This window comes from Sarcophilus harrisii, chromosome 1 (genome assembly GCF_902635505.1).
Source record: "Sarcophilus harrisii chromosome 1, mSarHar1.11, whole genome shotgun sequence".
Classification (NCBI taxonomy): Eukaryota; Metazoa; Chordata; class Mammalia; order Dasyuromorphia; family Dasyuridae; genus Sarcophilus; species Sarcophilus harrisii.
Window position 1 is genome coordinate 381383297 of NC_045426.1, and position 20891 is coordinate 381404187.

The 20891-nt window shown below is 34.3% G+C and overlaps 1 protein-coding gene and 1 long non-coding RNA gene across 2 annotated transcripts in view; one reads left to right on the forward strand and one right to left on the reverse strand.

Moving 5' to 3' along the window:
• Window positions 1-20891, forward strand: part of LOC116420530 — a 129762-nt gene that overhangs the window by 105405 nt on the left and 3466 nt on the right. The gene's annotated exons all lie outside the window — the stretch shown is intronic.
• The window catches only part of GALNT1 (polypeptide N-acetylgalactosaminyltransferase 1), a 148714-nt gene that overhangs the window by 45209 nt on the left and 82614 nt on the right, over window positions 1-20891 (reverse strand). The window contains exon 4 of the mRNA XM_012541180.3: window positions 20558-20724. Coding sequence (XP_012396634.1) covers window positions 20558-20724 — 167 coding nt within the window. The remainder of the gene's footprint in view (window positions 1-20557; window positions 20725-20891) is intronic.

A 20891-nucleotide genomic window follows, 5' to 3' on the forward strand; every position in this document is an offset into this window, starting at 1 on the left:
ATATTTGTACAATGGTGCAAATAATATCATAAGGCATTTCCTTTGAATAGAATAAAAGGAATATTCAGCAAGAAACCAATCTTTTCACTTTATAGTCATATCCTATATATTACAATCTTAATATGAATGTGGAATTTAGAGAGACAGGGGATTCAGGAGATATTTTCCAAAAAGTATTTTAGTAACTGGAAATCTTAGAAGGAATTTATCTTGACAGAGTCTCACTCACACCAACCCTATTGCTTAGAGTCCCATGGGATTCAAGTATGGCAATAACCATACCCTGATACCCAAATGCTATTAAACTTGAAGATAACATTTGTCTAGTTTTTTTTTTTTTTTTTGTAATTATTTAAAGTAAATGACAAAGGGCAATGGAATGGCACAAGATAAGAAGGTTGCAGCGTTAGTACACTCAGCTGTGCAAATACAACCTATAACTAAGCTCTCCTAGTTGGTAAGTGAATGCAAATTTACCTAACCTTCTATAGGTAGTAAGTCCCTAATCATGCTTCATATCCATTCAGTCTGTTTATTCTGCCCTCTGTCCTACTGACACCTGCTTAATACTCAACTGCCTTCTCCCTTTTAGCTTTAGAAACAATAATCCAATCAAAATCATTGATTATGGAAAAGGTATGGTAATCAATTGCACCAAAACTGCACTTACTATTCCTTTGATTCCCTATAATAAAATTCTTCTCCCTGGCTCTGAGAAATTTTTCTTCACATTTAATACAAGCTTAATAACTGAGTATTATCTATCATTTCAAAAAACTCAAAAATATAAGGTAATTCAAGGGGCTGTGAAAAAACATGCACCAATTTTATGTGGGCTGTGGCACATGAACTCACACAACTGGTGTGTAGAAAATAGCTCCAATGAGGACATGACAACTCATCATGGAGCAAAGCTGAAAGATGAGAGAGACAGCTCTATAGTTATCCTGGCATGCAGAAACTATATTAAAAGACGTACAGGAAAGCCTTGAACAGATTGGGCAGAGCCTTCATGGAGAATGTAATGAGGACCTGCAAGAACCACACAAGGTAAGAAGCCCTGGTCAGCTGACGACCTGTGCTGATGAACTCAGGGATCTGCTGAAGTGTCTGAAGCTCCTGGGCTCCTCCTTTCAGCTATCTCTCAAGCTATTTCTAAAGGACAAGAAAAGTCACAATTTATGCCTTCCCTTCAGTGAGTGAATGTTAAAGACTGTATCAAGGTAATTGGTAAAAGAAAAACAAAACAAATCACACTGTATTAAGGCTCAGAATACAATGTGAAGTTTTGATAAAGAGGCTGTCAGAAATTTATAAACTCCACAATCTTTTCTAAAAAGGATACAGAGAAGCAAGAATATCAAAAGTGATGGAAGAATAATGTAACATGCTTAAGTTTCATATTATATCATAAATTCATTATCTTCTGATATATATCTATTGATTAGAAATAAGATACTGAATGTTCACTGAATACAATGTACTGTAAATAGGAATTAACTTACTGATAGATCCTCACTCCTTGACAGTAAATTTGTTTCTTCACCAATATATTGTACTACTTGAAGTTCTAGAAAACTTTTGATTCAGTAGATTTCCACAGCAATCAGATTAATCAGGAAATCTTTAGTTTCCAATTCAATTCATTATTAAAAAAAAAAAATCAATGAAAAACCTCCTTATCCTTTCCAGCTTTTTCTCTTCCACCTTTCTCATTGAGAAAGAAAAACAAAACCTATCATATTAAAAAAACAAAACAAAACAAAAAAACAAAAAGAAATCCAAATTCCCACAGTGGCATATCTCCCCAAGATATGTCTCAATCTGCCACACTCTGAATTCATCACATCTCTATTAGCATATAGGTAGCATATTTTATCATAAGTCTTTTTGGATAATATTTAGTCACTGCATTGGTCAGTATCCTTATCTGTTTCAAATTTTTTATCTTTGCAATATTCTTGTTATTGTATACATTGTTCACTTGGTTCTACTCACCTCACTTTGCAATAGTTTATATGTTTCTCTGAAATCATCCCCTTCATCTCTTCTAACAGTACAACAGTATTCCATTACATTTATATACTTATGACTTATTTAGCTATTCCCCCCAAAAAATGTGTACCCTCTCAGATTCCAGTTCAGATTCCAGTTCCAGTTCTTTGCCACAACAAAAAGAGATGCTAAAAACAATTTTGTAAATCTTTAGTTTGAATCCTTTGGACTAAAAACTTTTCTTAATCTATCTTTTCTCCTATTTTCTTTTCTTCCTTCTCCCCTTTCCCTTCTGTTTCCCTATCAAATGAAAGTACTTTTTTATGCCTAACTCTGTGTGGGTGTGTATATTCTTCCCTCCCCTTGCCCAGGTTTCAATGAGTGGGATTCAAGTGTTAACTGCTTCCCCAATATTCCCTAATACCTATTTCCTTGTATATATAGATTTCTAATTGAGCATATAAAATAATTTCATTTTTCTTCTCACCCCTCAAACAGATCATTCCTTTCCCCCTCCCTTTCCCTTCTTTTAAGATCATCAAAACAGAACAGAACTATTCCCAGCTCTCTAATTATATTCCCTCTGTGACCCCCTGATGATAGGTTCTGATCAGGACACATGTATCATTTCTTCATAATAGAATTTAAATAGAAATTCACTGTTTGGTTCCTCTCTTTTCATGAGAATACATGTAACTTGCTCCTGATCCTGATCCTGTCCCCAGTGTCCACAGATAGTTTAATTCTCTACCTGCTGACCTAGGCTGGAAAAATAACTCATTGATTTATGACACAATCATACCACTTGATGGTCTTAAGAAAAATGTTTTATTGATAAATTTGAGATTTTTTTGAAAGAATGAATTGAATTGTCCTTGCCAGCTTGCAATAGGTTACTATACAGTTTAGATCATCAGGAAATAGGAAGAGAATAGTAATTACAGATTATAACTGCAGAATCAAACAATATTTTGGGCAGGATGCTGGGTTTAAGCAAAAAAAGAAAAAAGTGTTTTGTTTTAAGTACTTGGAAGGCAAAGGAAAACAGGTGGCTAACCTATGGACTCCAAACACAGAGGTCTGTCTCTAAGCCAAGGCCATTATGTCTCCACAAATGGGTTCTAACTTTAGAGAACAGAGGAAGTCCAATTTCCTTATAGGAGAATAAGCATTGACAACTATAAAGAAATATTCTTCTAGAAACTAGATAACAAGAATGTAGCCAGAGGAAACAAGAGTTGTTAGTATATTATTCTTTTCTTCAGCAACTCTATAGAAAGACGAAGATCTCAATCTCCTTAGAAGAGAAAAAGTTAGTGGAGAACAAGGTTAATATAAAAATCTCCATTAACATCTGAGGAATTAGGATGATTCATGAGAATAATTTTGTTTTATATGATTCTGATGAAAAAAAATTATGCTTGTCAGTTAGGGACCTGAGTTTGGAAAACCTTTCCAGGAAGAAAAAATTTTAAGGCAAATTTACAATTGGATTTTCTACTAATGGGGTAGAAAATAAAAAGTACTGAGGGGCAACTTGACTGACTAAATGTTGAAGGTCAGATTGACATGATGATAGCAAGTAAACAATGACTGATACTAAAGCAAGGATACAGATTGTTGATGCATTCATTTTCTGTGGTTAAGCTTTTCTGGTGTAAATACCCAAGGAACCAAAAAAGAACAACCTAATGATGTTTGGCTAGCTGGCAAGGAAAAAACTCCTCTGTACCAAGTTTGATGGTCAGCTGGGCTAGCAGAAGTCACTCAGTTTTAGAAAAAAACTACCTTCCCTTCCTTTGGGGTTTAATAGGACCTTGTGAATGAGACGGACTGAAGGGAAATCTATCTGAATACCTGAAGCTGACCAAAGCTAAGCATTTTGGTAGGCCAGCTTTATGTTCTCTGAAAAATTTCTTGAGGGATTCCAAATAATAATTTAAATTTAACTTAAGTAATGATCCAAATCCTGAATTTCTATCTTTAGACAGTCATTTACTGTCCTTAATTCCAGGAACAGTGTGGATATGTGTTCTGACAGACCAAAGAATCTGCTATCCTATTGCCCCCTTCTATTAATTTGTTATTAATAATTTATTAATAATAATTAATTTCATTAATTTTCTATTCATTAATTTTCAATTAATTTTCTTAATAATGATTAATTTCCACATACAAGATTAAAGTGCTTTTTTATTTGTCATGTATCTATTTGACAATTTTTATAGTAGGTATGCTGCTCTTTCTTTGAAAAAAGTTAAGATGGACTACCCTCTTCTAAATGAAATCAGATATGCAATAGTCCTCAAAGCAGAATGTGTACTCTCCTCAATCAATAGGAAAATATTCACAAACATATATAGGATATGAGGAATATCACAAAGGGGAGGTGATTTTGAAATGTTTAACACTAAATTACTCTTGAGACTTGTGAAGACAAATAGAAGGAAAAATAAATATTGAAAGTTTTGGTAGCACAAGATTTAAATGCCTTAAGGAGCCAGGAATGATATCCTCTCATGCTATTATGAAGTCTGGAAGGTAGAATTAATACAGGGCTAATATTTGGAAGATAACTAAATTGATTGGGTTTATTGTATTAAGATTTGGGTAATAAAATTTGGAAAAAGTTTTTTTTCTTTTATCTTGGGTTTAGATTTGCCTCTATTTTAAATTCTTGAGAGAAAACAATTTGAGGCCATATGAGACTCATGAAAATCTGGAGGTGAAAAGATTCTCGATGGCATGCAGCACAGTAAATCCTCTTCACCATTAACTATTAACTATCAAAGTAAAGAGAGTTAACAAGATTTGGTGAGCTATAACAACCATAAATATTTCTTGAAGAACCTTAAGACATAGGCTAAGCCAATGTGTAGTGAGGGGAAAGGGACAGGAAGCAGTGACTGTTACCTAGGATAGACATATAGAATGTGCATCTTCTAGATCAGGAGCTTAGGATTCAAATATAAATTTCCCATTCATGTTCCCAGACAGGAGGAAAAAAAAAAGTCTAAGAACACTTGCTCTAGGTCTAATTTACAAAAATCAAACTTCCTTCCAATTAGTGGTATTGTTTGCACATAGATGCCAAATTTAAAATATTCCACAATTACAAGAAATGACATAACTGAGATATCAGGTAGGTCTAGACTGTAAATTCTCAAGGAAACATAAATAGAAAGAAAAAAACCGAAATCTCTAAGGTTGTATGTTAGAATTACTGTGGAAGAAATGGGCCTCTGGAAGCTTGGCCTCTGAAGTTTTCAGAAGAAGTAAGAATTTTAGTTAGCTCTCTTTTGGGATAGATTATATTAAAGATTTGGGTTACAGTTCCCAATGACTTTTCTAGTTAGGGCTGAGAATTCCAATTTTTTTTTATCGCTTTGATCCCATTTGCAAAATTCTAGTGTAATAGGTTTGTAGGCTGACTCATGCTTTGAAAGAAAAATTGGTTAGACTTTCCCTGAAGGAGTCTCTGTGGATTCTATGGAGCAGAGAGATAAAGACTGATACTCACATTCAGTTTTCAAGGGGAAAGGGAGTCGAGAATGATTTCAAAGAGAAGCAAAGCTGATCTAGTTTATTTGGGCTCAATGTGGTGCCACATCTGAATAAAACTCTATAGTCACAGTCACCTTTCTAATTTCTAAAACATACTCAAGAGATAGAAGTATGAAGACAAGATATAAATAGTTTAATAATATTCTTGAATTAGTGCTACAGTTAACAAGACTAACCCAGAATTAGATTGATTCAGGAGCAAATATACTATCACATGGTCTATTTCAAAAGAGGAGCTATTTGTAAAAGTCTTTGATTGAATTATTATTAAGAGATAAACAAAGAACTGATACATCATACCATCTCAATACAAGAGATGAGTAAAGGATTTTACACATTGCTAGGTAAAAAGGATATATCCTAGAGAAAACCATTTGATCAAATCATTTTCAGAGCACCAAGTATTACGTTACATAAACCTACTGTCTTAGAGGCAAGGATGATTCCATTATATCTTTGAAAAGTAAATCATATACACCTCAGAGACGGAAGTTAAACATAAAATTAAAATATACATAAGCAACATGTAAAATATATATCACTAATTAGGGTTATAACTAAAAAGTGTTAATACAACTTAAACAAGTATTTAATATTTTTAATATTAATGTCTGATACGTATCAGGAACTATTCTCTACACTGGGATACAAATCAAAGAATGAAATTATCACTATTATGGGGGAGACAACATGTTTCTACATGTTATACACAAGCAAATTTATAATAAAACATACAACATAATTAGAAATAGTTAAATGCAACACAGTAAGGGAGGCATTAGTTATTGCAGGGAGGAAGAATCAGTAAAGGCTTCATGTAGAAGGCTTGTGAGTTGCTTCTTGAAGAAAAAGAGGTATTTTATGAGATGGAGATGAAGTAGTACATTTTCGGAAAACAATGAAGAGAGGCTACAGAATTACGTGAGAAATGTAGGAATACTGGTTGGAACAAGATTGTGAAAGACTTTAAAGACATGAGAAAGAGAAACTAATGAAGATGCCATTGGAATAAGGTTAGGCTATAGGTGATTAAGGCCTGAATTAAGGTACTCTGTGAACAGAAATGAATTGGATGCAAGGTGTGGAGGTAAAAGTAGCAAGACTTGGCAACTACTGGATATGAAAAGTAAGCAAGAGTGTGGAACTGAGGATTATCCTTAAGTTTAGGAGTCTGAAACTCTAATATAATGCTGGTGCTTTCAACCACGAAAAGAAGTTTGGAAGAAGGAAAAGTTTCAAGAGAAAGAATGAATTCTATTTTAAACCTGCTGAATTTGAGGTATCTTTAGGATACTCAGTTTTATAGATACATAGATCTGCATAGAGATTATAAAAAGTAAAACTAAACCAAACAAAACAGTGGGAATTGTTGAGATCACCATAAGTGTAGATATAAAAGTGGAAGACCTAGTACAGAGACCCGAGGAACAAAAAAACAAGGGATATGTAGGATGTGGATGATGAACCAGCAAAGAATTAGGAAGTGAAATCTGACTACAATGGAATGACTACAAAGGGAACAAGTGAGAGAAGAGGAAGAAAAGCCAATGAGTATATACTTATTAGTCCCACATTGTGGAGTCTAACTGCAACACTCGACTGAAACTTTTCTCTACTAAATTACTGATATTTTAAATTGCCCAAACTAGGGGCCTAGTATCAACAATCCTCATCCTTCTTCACCATTTTGCAGCTTCTGACACAATCACCCTCTTCTCCTTGATTCTTTTTCCTTGATTCTCCTTGATTCTTTTTTCTCTCTTGATTTATGTGACGTTACTCTAAGTTCTCCTACCACCTATTGTTCCTCAGTCTCCTTTAATGATCTTTATAGAATCATGTCTGCTGTGTATGGAGAACACCAAAGGGCTCTGTCCTGGATCATCTCCTCTTCTGCCTCTAACTATTTCAGTTAGTGGTATCATCAGTTCCCATGGATTTAATTATCTTCTCTATGCTGATAACTGTCAAATCCACATATTCATCCCTAATCCTCTTTGGTGACTTCTAGGTTCCCATCTCCAATTACTAAAAGCTATTTGAAGAAAAAAAAAATCCTTAAAAATTAGAACTGCACAAGAGATAATAAGAATCAGTCCAACATGATTTAATAGAAGAAAATGTAAAATATTATATTGGAAAAATAGCTGACCTAGAAAATAGATCCAGGAGAGATAATTTTAAAATTACTGGACTTCCTGAAAGGAAGGAGCCTGCACAATATTTTTCAAAATATTATCAAAGAAAACTGCTCTAACATCCCAGAACTAAAACTAAAAAAGTCATTGAAAAAATGCATTGATAGCTTTGGCAATAAGAGCTGAGAAAGAGATTAAAGGAATAAGAATAGGCAATGAGGAAACCAAATTATCACTCTTTGCTGATGATATGATGGTATACTTAGAAAATCCCAGAGATTCTACTAAAAAGTTATTAGAAATAATCCACAACTTTAGCAAAGTTGCTGGTTATAAAATAAACCCACATAAGGCATCAGCATTCTTTTATATCACTAACAAAATCCAACAGTCAGAGTTACAAAGAGAAATTCCATTTAAAGTAACTACTGATAATATAAAATATTTAGGAATCTATCTGCCAAGGGAAAATCAGAAACTTTATGAGCAAAATTACAGACCACTTTTCACACAAATTAAGTCTGATCTAACCAAATGGAAAAATATTAAATGCTCTTGGGTAGGGCGAGCAAATATAATAAAGATGACAATATTACCTAAACTAATCTATTTATTTAGCACTATACCAGACTCCCAAAAAACTATTTTAATGACCTAGAAAAAATAACAAAAAAATTCATATGGAAAAACAAAAGGTAAAAAATTTCAAGGGAATTAATGAAAAAAAAAAATCAAATGAAGGTGGCTTAGCTGTACCAGATCTAAAATTATATTATAGAGCAGCAGTTACCAAAACTATTTGGTATTGGCTAAAGAATAGATTAGTTGATCAGTGGAATAGGTTAGGTTCAAGGGACAAAACAGTCAACAACTATAGCAACCTAGTGTTTGACAAACCCAAAGACCCCAGCTTTTGGGATGAGAACTTACTGTTTGACAAAAATTGCTGGGAAAATTGGAAACTAATATGGCAGAAACTAGGCATTGATCCACACTTAACACGTACACCAAGATAAGGTCAAAATGGGTTCATGACCTAGTCATAAAGAATGAAATTATTAATAAATTAGAGGAACACAGGATAGTTTATCTCTCAGACCTGTGGAAGAGGAAGGAATTTATGACCAAAGAAGAACTAGAGATCATTACTGATCACAAAATAGAAAATTTCGACTATACCAAACTGAAAAGTTTTTGTACAAACAAAACTAATGCAGACAAGATTAGAAGGGAAGCAATAAACTGGGAAATATTTTTACATCAAAGGTTCTGATAAAGGTCTCATTTCCAAAATATATAAAGAATTGACTCTAATTTGTAAAAAATCAAGCCATTCTCCAATAGATAAATGGTCAAAGATATGAACAGATAATTCTCAGATGAAGAAATTGAAACTATTTCTAGTCATATGAAAAAATGCTCCAAGTCATTATTAATCAGAGAAATGCAAATTAAGACAACTCTGAGATACTACTACACACCTGTCGGATTGGCTAGAATGACAAGGAAAGATAATGCGGAATGTTGGAAGGGATGTGCGAAAACAGGGACACTAATACACTGTTGGTGGAACTGTGAATACATCCAACCATTCTGGAGAGCAATTTGGAACTATGCTCAAAAAGTTATCAAACTGTGCATACCCTTTGATCCAGCAGTGTTACTATTGGGCTTATATCCCAAAGAGATCATAAAGAAGGGAAAGGGACCTGTATGTGCACGAATGTTTGTGGCAGCCCTCTTTGTGGTGGCTAGAAACTGGAAAATGAGTGGATGCCCATCAGTTGGAGAATGGCTGAATAAATTGTGGTATATGAATATTATGGAATATTACTGTTCTGTAAGAAATGACCAACAGGATGATTTCAGAAAGGCCTGGAGAGACTTACATGAACTGATGCTGAGTGAAACAAGCAGGACCAAGAGATCATTATATACTTCAACAACAATACTAGATGATGACCAATTCTGATGGACTTGGCCATCGTCAGCAATGAGATCAACCAAATCATTTCCAATGGAGCAGTAATGAATTGAACCAGCTACACCCAGCGAAAGAACTCTGGGAGATGACTAAGAACCATTACTTTGAATTCCCAATCCCATTTGGTCATGTATACTTATTGTGTATCTAATTTATATTTTAATATATTTAACATCTACTGGTCATCTTGCCATCTGGGGGAGGAGGTGGAGGAAAGAGGGGAAAAATTGGAACAAGAGGTTTGGCAATTATCAATGCTGTAAAGTTACCCATACATATAACCTGTAAATAAAAGGCTATTAAATAAAATAAAAGAAAAAAAAAGAAAAAAGAAAAAATGCATTGATTCTTTTTTGAAAGAGATTCCCAAATGAAAATTCCAGGGAATATTGGAACCAAATTCCAGAATTATCAGGTCAAAGAGAAAATCGTGCAAGTAACCAGAAAAAAAAATTCAAATATCAAGGAGCTATATCCAGGTATACATAGCTTCTACATTAAAGGATGGGAGGGCTTATGATATGATATTACAGGAAACAAAAGAAGTTGGATTACAACCAAGAATTAACTACCCAAGAAAAGTGAACATAATCTTTCAAGGGAAAATATAGACATTCAATAACATAAGGGATTTTCAAACTTTCCTGATGGAAAAAAACACAGATGAGCAAAATATCTGACCTTCTAATACAAAGCTCAAGAAAAGCATAAAAAGGTAAAAAGGAAAGAAAAAACAAACATAATATTCAATAAATTAAATGTATTTATATCTCTACATGGGAGGATGATTCTTGTCACTCTTAAAAACTATAACTCTATTAGAGCATTTAGAAGTAGTATATTTAGACAGAGGGTGTGAATATAAATTGACTTTGATGTGATGATAAAAAAATAATTAAAAGGTGAAAAGATTATACTGATAAAAGAGCAAAGGGGAGAGACAGACTAAATTATGTCACATGAAAAGGTATAAAAGACATTACAGTGGAGAGAAAGGAGGGAAAGTGTGAATACTGTTTGAACCTTCCTCTCATTAGATTTGGCTCAAAGAGGGAATAACACACAAACTAAGTTATTAAGCAGAGAAATTAATCTCACCCTATAGGGAAGTAGGAGAAAGGGAAAGAAAAAGGAGGGAGGACTGAGGGTAGAATGAGGGAGACAATGGTCAGAAGTAAAACACTGGTGAGGTGGGATAGGATGAAAGGAGAAAGAAAGGCATAACTAAGGGGGAAAAACAGGATGTAGGGAAATATATAGTAAGTAATAACAGCTGTGAGTGTGAAAGGGATGAGCTCTCTCATCAAATGGAAATGGACTGTAGAGTAGATTAAAAACCAGAATCCTACAATACGTTTTTTTCTTTTTTTAAAATACAAACATATCCGGAGCAGAGATACACACAAGGAGTAAAGGGAAAAGGCTAGAGCAGAATATTAGACTACAACTAAAGCTTAAAAAAGCAAAGGTAGCAATTCTGATTTCACACAAAACAAAATAAAAAAAAAAATCTAATTAAAAGAGAGAAGGAAGGAAACATCTTGCTAAATAAAAGGTACCATAGATAATTAAATAATGTCAATACTAAATATATATGCACCAACTGATGTAGCAAATTCTTAGTGGAAAAGTTAAGTGAAGAAGAAATAGACAGCTTGCAAAACTATATTCAACCTCCCCCTCTCAGAACTAGAAAAATGTAACCACAAAATAAACAAGAAAGAAGTTAAGGAGGGAATAGAATTTTCCAGAAGTTAGATATGCTGGATCTTTGGAAAAAAACTAAATGTAAACAGAAAGGAATATAACTTTTTCTCAGTGGTACATGGCACCTACACAAAAATTGACCATGTTTCAGGGCAGTAAAAACCTCACAATCAAATGCAGAAATGAAAAACTATTAAGTTCATCTTTTTCAGATCACGATGCAAAAAAAAAAAAAAAAAAAAAAAAAAACATGTAAAAAGGGCCATGGCATAATAGATAGAGTACCAGGACCTGAAGTCAGGAAAACCTGGGTTCAAATCTGGCCTTAGATATTTAACACTTTCTAGCTGTGTGATCCTGGCCAAGTCACTTAACATCAATTAACTCAACAAAAAAAAAAAAAAATAATTGAAACTAAGTAATCTAATGCTAAAGAATGAGTGGGTAAAACAACAAACTATAGAAACAATCGATAATATCATCCAAGATAATGACAATAATGAGACAGTACACTAAAATTTATGGGATAGTCAAAGCAGTACTTGGGGGAAATTTTCTATCTCTAAATGCTTATATGAGTAAAATAGAGAAAGAGAAGATCAATGAACTCGGTGTGCAATTAAAAAATTAAGACCCCCCCCCCCAAATAAATATCAAATCAGAAATTCTAAAAATCAAAGGAGAGAATAAAATTGAAAGTAAGAAAACTATTGAACATATAAATAAAAGTAAAAGCTGGTTTTGCGAAGAAAAAAAAACAATAAAAATAGGTAAATCTTTGGTTGATTTGATTAAAAAAAAATTACCAATATGAAAAATGAAAAGATTGAGGAAATTAAAGCAATAATTGGAAGCAATTTCATCCAACTATATATATCAATCAATCCAACAATCTAAATGAAATGAAAAAATATTTACAAAAATAAAAATTATCCAGAATAACAGAAGATGAAATAAAATATTTAAATAACCCCATTTTAGAAGAAGAAATTGAAGAAGCTATCAGGGAACTCCATGAAAAAAACCCTCCAGTTTATTCTACCAAACATTTAAATGAAACAATTAATTATAATACTATATAAGGTATATGGAAAAACAGGAAAAGGAAAATTCCTACCAAATTCTTTTTATGACAGTTGTCATAATTTGTTACTGATACTTAAACCAGGAAGAGCCAAAAGAGAGAAAGAAAATTATAGACCAATCTTCCTAATGAATTTTAAATAAAATATTAGCAAAAACATTCCAGCAATTTATCATGAAGATAATAAATTATAACCAGGTGGGATTTATACCCAGGAATGCGGGGATGATTCAATATTAAGAAAACCATCAGCATAATTGACTATCACACAATATGACTGACAAGGAAATATGTTTACATGATCACATATGTACAATTTATATCAGAATCCTTGTCATCTTGGGGATAGAGAATAGGAGGGAGGGAGGAAAAAAATTTTAGATCCCCAATCTCATTAAAAAATGAATGTTGTAGGACAGCTAGGTGGTGCAGTGGATAAAGAACTAGTCCTAAAGTCAGGAGAACCTGAGTTCAAATCTGGTGTCAGACACTTAACACTTCCCAGCTGTGTGACCCTGGGCAAGTCATTTAACCTCAACCACCTCAGCAAAAATAAATAAATAAATAAATAAATAAATAAAAGAATGTTGAAAACTATCTTTACATATAATTGGAAAAATAAAATGTTATTTTATTTATATTTATATTTTTAAAATAGAAGTAAAATGCAAGTATATTGAATTTTTAATAAATTAATAAGAAATTTTTGGTTAATTCACTTTTATTTCTAGAAAATGTAAACATATATATATATAACATATATATAACAGCCTTTCTAGATCAAAACAAACAAACATGACTTATAAGGAAAAAATGTGGGGGAAACTATGTCCATAATTATGTCAGTGAATAATTATTTTGTCAATGGTAAATTTTTTCATAATTTCCTGAATAATTATAAAATTCTTATGAAATATTTGAGAATAGTTTTGAAAGTTGATTTTATTTTACAAATTACTTTTTATAAATTAGGATCAATATTTGTGTTCTCTCTGCATCTGTGCTGTGATGTAGAAATATATCTGAAAAAGTCTTACTCTCTTCTCATTCTTTTTTTAAAAATACATGCAAAGATAGTTTTAAAATATTCACCCTTGCAAAACATTATGTTCTAAATTTTTCTCCCTCCCTCCCTCCCCACGTTACTCCTCCCCTAAACAGCAAGTAATGCAATATAGGGTAAGAATGTGCAATTCTTCTACCTATATTTTCTCATTTATATTATGCTGCATGAGAAAAATCAGGTAAAAAGGAGAAAAAAGTGAGAAAAAAAAAAACAAGCAAACAAACAACAAAGGTGAAAATACTATGCTGTGATCACAGTTAATTTCCATATTCCTTTCTCTCAAGGTGGATGGCTCCTCTCATCACAAGTCTATTGGAATTATCTTGAATCACCTCATTTTTGAAAAGAGCCAATTTCATCATAGTTGATCATCACATTATCTTGCTGTTATTGCTGTTACTGTGCTCAATGTTCTCTTCTATTCACTTAACTTAGTATCAGTTCTTGTCTTTCCAGGCTTTTGTGAAATCAGTCTGCTCATCATTTCTTATAGAACAATTATTCATAAATCATAACTTACTCAACCAACTGATGGGCATACACTCATTTTCTAGTTTCTTGTCTCAATAAAAGGGGCTGCCACAAACATTTTTGCACATGTGGGTCCTTTTCCCTTTTTCATGATCTCTTTGGGATACATGATCTCTTTGGGATATACTGCTGGATCAAAGGATAAGAACAGTTTGATAGTCCTTTGGGCATAGTGCCAAATTGCTCTCCAGAATGGTTGGATCAGTTCACAATTCCACCAACAATGTATTTAGTGTCCCAGTTTTCCCATATCCCTTCCAACATTTATCATTTTCTTTTCCTGTCATCTCAGCCAACTGAGAGGCATGAAGTGGTACATGAGAATTGTCTTAATTTGCATCTCTCTAATCAAGTGATTTAGAGCATTTTTTCATGACTGAAAATGGTTTTAATTTCTTCATCTGAAAATTGTCTCTTCATTTCTTTTGACTATCAATTGGTGAATGGCTTGTATTGCTATATATTTGACTTACTTCTGATTTCTTATTTTAGAAATGAGATCTTTATCAGAAATATTGGATGTGAAATTTCCCTCTCTTTCCCTCAGTTTCTGGCTTCCCTTCTAATCTTGGTCACTTTGGTTTTGCTTGTACAAACCCTTTTTAATTTAATATAATCAAAATTATTCATTTGGCATTTCATAATGTTCTCTAGTTCTTTTTTTGGCCATAAATTCTTTCTTTCTCCATAGATCTGAGAGGCAGATCATCCTATGTTCTCCTAATTTGCTTATAATATCACCTTATGTCTAAATCATGAACCCATTTCAACCTTAACTTGGTACAGGGTATTAGATGTTAGTCTGTTAAGAGACAGGTCAATTCTCCGAGAGCCTCCACAGCTGTGGATCATAACATCTGAAGGAGTTGCAAGGCAGCCTTTGCTAACAGAGGTGTTGTGGACTGGGAATGAGATAAATTGGAGGCAGAGGGAAGAGGAGAGAGGTCAGACAACACAATGTAACACAAAGGCCTCTCAGTCAGAGAGGTGAGAGAACAGCAACTGTCTTTTAATCTCTTTGTATCATCCTCTCACGAGATCCGTTCTGCAAGTCTGACTTTGTCCCCAGTTTAAATTACCCTATTACAATTACATCATTACAGTATACTGAGCATGTGTGAACTAGAGAACCATTATATCACCATGCTAAGTACTAAGTATATATGTGAACTAGAGAACAATCGTCTTATCAATTCCACCGATTTAATACCTTATTTCAAGTATACTTATCCAGAGTTCAGGCCCTCTACAACTAAGGTTATCAGAAAGAAAACTGTCCCATGGTAGGGCATTTCTTCAGATTATGTAGCCAAAGACTTATCTATATCTTCTACCATTAATTTTTTCTCATTTGCCTCAGGATCTCCTCACAAGATCCATGCCCTCTTATTCTCCCATTTTCCAATTGCCCCCAAGAGTTCCAATCTCCTACCTTTAAGGCAGGAAAAAAATGGCCTTTTCAAACACAAAATTCCCACAGACAAAACTCAGCACACCGTCTCCCTTCACAGATTATTTCTCTTCATCTATTGGAGTGTTCCTCAGTGGAACCCCCTCTTATGACCAAAACAAGGCCTTCTTCCTTCTCTTCCCCCCTTTTCCATCCTTCTCTTCTTACTCATTTTTCTTGCAGGTTTCTCCTATTGAGACCACAGGGGTCACTTTTACCTCATTACTAGCTCTCTATTTGACCTAAACACATCACATATATCTTTATCTCTCCCTGCTTTTCTGTCCCTCTTTCGTGGACCCTTTCCTGTCGCTATTAGTCACAGACAAAAACATTGATTCATCTCTAGGCAGGGTGTTGCCAGATTCTGTCAAATAATACCTCAGACCTGCTTATTCGCTGTTAGCTCCACCATATGGCTACATTCACCCCTTTCTGTTTGTGTACATTTAGAAAAAGTCTCTTACTGCTGTCACTATTTTTCTTAGTGTCCTTAGCTGCTGTATTTATTCTGTTATACTGCATTTTTGCTGTTTGTGGTATTTGAGAAACAAATTTCTTCAATTCTGCTTTTATTCCTAAAATTATATTATTTTTGGCTGAGGCAACTGGGGTTAAGGGACTTGCCCAGGGTCACACAGCTAGGAAGTATTAAGTGTCCCAGGCCAGATTTGAACTCAGGTCCTCCTGACTTCAGGGCTGGCAGTACTGCGCCACTTAGCTGTCCCTCCCCCCCCCCAAAAAAAAAATTATTTCAAATGCTTTTTTATCATTGTACACCTATCTGTTTTCATTATGGTTTTGCTCAAATTTGCAGAGTAGGTTGCTACATCCTAAGCTCCACTGCTCTTTGGAATATATTATTCCATTTCCTTCTACATTTTTTGGTGGGTGAAAAATAATTTCATGCTATTCAAATTTACTTCCTTTGCAGTTCAAGATCTTTCTCCTGATCATTTACAGGACTTATTTCTAAATTAAACTGTTAAATTTAACTATGATGTGTCTTGCAGTTTTGTAATATTGGTTTCCCCACTCCTGCCAAGGGCAAATAATTATTTCAACTTCATTTTATTTTCTCAGTTCAGAAGTTGTGAGCAGTTGTTAATAGTTTTTGTTTTGTTGTGTTCCTCTGGAAAATATAATATTTTCACACTGTCTCTATGTATCTAGGTTTTTGATCTTAATATGCTTTGCTTGTATAGTGATCATACATTCTTTTAATATTGTCTTTTGCTTCTCTCCTTCTAGATTGTCCTTTATTTCTATATGTTTGTCTTTCCAGTCTGTTTTCTTTTTCTCTCTTTTTTTCCCCCCAGTAAAACCTGCCATTGCAGATTTCAGTTTTTCTGTTCTACCTATGAGTTTTACTATGCAGGCGCCATAAATTCTACTCTCATAATTTTCATTTCTCTTTCAAACTACTCAGAAACAGTGTGTTGTCATTTCCACGTTTTCCCTCTCTTCTACAAGGTTCTACGTTTCATTAAGCATTAGGTTGTTTTCGTTTTCCAGCATTTATTTATTGATACCTGAACTCATTTTACTAGATCTAGAAGCCATATTTCTTTCTGTTGTTAATGTTTTCCCTATTGATTTATTCAGTTACATTCAAGGTTTGAGTTTTCTTTTTCCTTAGATCTTTGGTAATTTTAATCTTTCCTCACACCCAATTTTCTCTTATTGTTCACTTTCTGACTCTGTTCCTTATGGTGATTTCCCTGAAGATAGTATTTCAAATTATTTTATATTCCTTCTCTCCCAAACCTGCCCTCCTTCTCAATGCCACCCCATGCTGGGTCTCTTCCCAAGTGATTTTATATGAGCTGGCCCTAGCTGGATGCTGAAGCCTTTACCTAAAATTTAGTCAAATGCTAGATAGCATCCTCCTCTTCTCTATCCCCTGACCTCAACACATGCTCTCCTGTCCCATGCTCTGTGTTCATCCATTCTCTGCACTCACAGTTCCCAACTCTGCAGCATTGGTGAGATGGGACTGTCTCCCATGCACTAGCTCTCCGTTATGGTCCCCAGGAGGTTTTTTCTTCTAAAAGGCTACTGATAAACTGCTCCTTGTTTATGGCCCAAGCAGAATCCTGAAGCCTGAAGTCTCCAAGTCACTGGATTCAAGGAGGAGGAACTGGAATGTGGGACTGGTTTTGTTGCTAGCCTGTATGCTGGATACTTGGGCTGCTACTCTATTCTGCTGCTAGTGGTATGGGAGATGGGGAAGGGATGCTGAGGGAGCTCAGGGTAGCTCAGAGTTCATAACTGACCTTTTTTATTCTGAATACAGTAGAACAGTAGAGACAGCTTATGTTGCTTTATTTTAGGCATATAATTTCTATTTTCGGAGAGCTGTAAGAGATTGTAGGGAATCAGAGAAAATGTCTAGTCTTTTCATCTTGTTGCTAATATGTCCCAGAGGTCCTGACTTAAGAGTATTTTTATTGGCTATCGCCCATGCATGGAATAATCTCTTTCATATTAGGTCTCCTGGATTCTGATTTCTTTTAAGTCTCACCTAAAATTTCACTTTTTATAGGAAGTCTTTCCTGATCTCCTTTAATTCTAGTACTTTCCTTCTGTTCCTTGTTTGTACATAGTTGTTTACATGTTGCCTCCCTCACTGGATGGTGAATTCCTTGAAGGAAAGGACTTTTACTTTTCTTTCTATCTCCAGTGTACAAGTGTCTGGAATATAACAGAAGTTTAATATTTGTTGATTATCTAACTTGGTAGTTAGTTGGGAAATGGAAAAAACATATAAAATGGCAGTTTGAAGAATGGTAAGGGGTTCTTTTTTTATTTTTTTTAAAGGTTATGGGAGATCTGAGAACATTTGAAGGAAGCAGAAAAAAGATTAAAGGGATTAAAGATCAGAAAGATAAAGAAGGAGGAGAGATGATGAAAGAAGTTGTTCATTGTTTGTCCTTTGCTCTTCAAGAGGACCATGACATCAGGGAGGTGATGCCATGACATAAAAGTACACTGCACTGAAGTAAGGAAGGGTGGTGCAAAGTTACCAGTCTCACTTTCTCCTCTGAAGCCATTTGGATCCAGTGGCAAGATACAGATGACTCAGGATGCAGTGGGAAACCCTGGCCTTTTTAAACTAATAAACAGATTTATTATTTTTTGTTTAACAAGTCTCAATTTGACTGAGGCAATATCCATCCAGTGATTAAGTCTAGGTAAGAAACAAAACAAGGAATGGCCTCTTTTACCTGTCAAAAAAAAACTAGGGAAATAATGCTCTGAAGAAGACAAGAAATGGGATCACTTCCATGGGTGACAGAAGAGTCCATGAAGGGTCCCTGAAGAGGGAATAGTTTGGACAAGAAGATTAACTTCATTATCAAAGACTATAGAGAAGGGGTGATGACGAAAGGTTTTGAGATAAAGGAAAGAAGAGAAGACAGAGGTCACTGTGAACATTTCAATTTCTTCAGCAAATTAAGAGATTAAGTTCTTAGTCAGGACTGAGAACTTAATCTCTTAATTTAGTGAGAAGGAAAAAGAGGCTTCACGAAAAGAGAAAAAATTTGGAATACTTGTGGGGGAGTGAAAGAGAGAACCAATTAAGGAGGAATTGAAGGACTGCCTTGCAGCAGGAAGGATCCAATTGAAGCTGCATAACATAAATTTATATAGTACTCCAACAGCTATAACTCCCTATAATTCTATCCAGAAGCAGAGCCAGTGTTCTGGAAAGGAGCAACAATGAAGTGGTGAGGGATTTGAAAATAAAGAATACCAATTCACTGAACTGGTAAATTATAGGGAAGGGAGGAAAACAAAGTCAGAGGATGACATGCAGTATGAGAAGGGTACAATGAGAGGGAAGAATCGATTTAGGAGGTGTGAAGCCCAAGAAAAGACTTAATTACAGTTTAGGATCAGATAGAGAGGAATCAGGCTCCCTCCCTCCCCCAAAGATAAAGAATGTTGTTAGAAAATATTGAAATTCAGGGCATAAGCATTTCTATGGACAGTTGAGACAGAGTAGAGGATGTAGCCAAATCTCATGAGATTTGAGATAATATAATTTAAAGAAGTACTAAGTAAGTACTAAGTACTAAGTACTAAGATGAACACTAAAGTTCCCTAGTATAAGGTCAGGAATGAGGATAGAGGAGAAGGCTAAAAACCATGTAGAAAACTGAAAAAAGGGGAGAATGACCTTGGAGCTAGTAGATAACATCCACCCAAATCTGTATTGAGCAAAACATTTTAATAGAGTGAACTTCAAAAGCCAAGTTGTTAAATGATGTCTGGCAAAGAAGGGAGTCCAAAAATGGTAGTGGGGAGGAGCAAGACGTCTTTCAACTCTCCCTCCAGGACCAGTGTGGGGTAAGGGAGGAATGTGATAAAGAAATTAAATGAAGGCAGAACAAGTGTTAGATAGGATGGCTAGGGACCAGTGTTGTCAGGAGGAAACCAAATTTCAGTGAAAGCAATCAGATGGAAGGATTTATAAAAGGAATTAGACAAGAATGAGGGAAGGTTTGTTCCCTCTAGAATAGGAGCAAGTGGGAAAAATAAAAGAAAAATATGTATTACTATGGGTGAGGTGTGAGGCAGGAAGTAAAATAAAGCTAATCTAGGGACCCTACTATTCCAGGATTGATCCAAGGTTTGTTAAAGCTGCTTTTTATGCTGCCAGATTGTGTAAATTTACAGAATGAATAATTTCTTCCCCAAATAAGGAATGCAGCTTACCATAATCAGCACCCTAAGAAAATTGTAATTCTTAAAACTTGCTTGAGTTTCAATGAATTATATAAAGCAGTATTCTTTTAAAATATAAGTTTAACACCTGTCAATGGAAAATTATAAAGGCTAATTAAATGAAGTGATCATGGAGTTAATAAATAGAAGGGGTTTTCCCTCTGAGACACTATTTAAATGATTATGGAATTCTAAAATAAAAAAGAAATTCATACAAAAGTTTAAAAAAAGGAAAAGAAAAAGCTACTCTCATTGGCAAAATGCATTCTTCTCTCATATAACATAAATATTTATATTTTTGATTTACCTCTTTCACTTGCATCATCTACCAGAACGATTTCTTCTAGCATGTGTCTTGGTGATCGGTTTATTACACTATGGACAGTTCTTAGAAGTGTACTCCAAGCCTCATTGTGGAAGACAATCACCACACTTGTTGTAGGAAGATTATCAGGATATACCTTTGTTTTACATCTAGAAAAAAAACAAAATTATAACACAAGACTTTACTAACACCTTTTCTGATTGGCCCATCTGCTCCCCTGATTATTTTACATTTATTTTGTATATACTTGTATAAATAACTGTTTACTTCTTCCTAATAAAATGTAAGCTCCCTAAGAGTCAGAAAAGTTTTATTT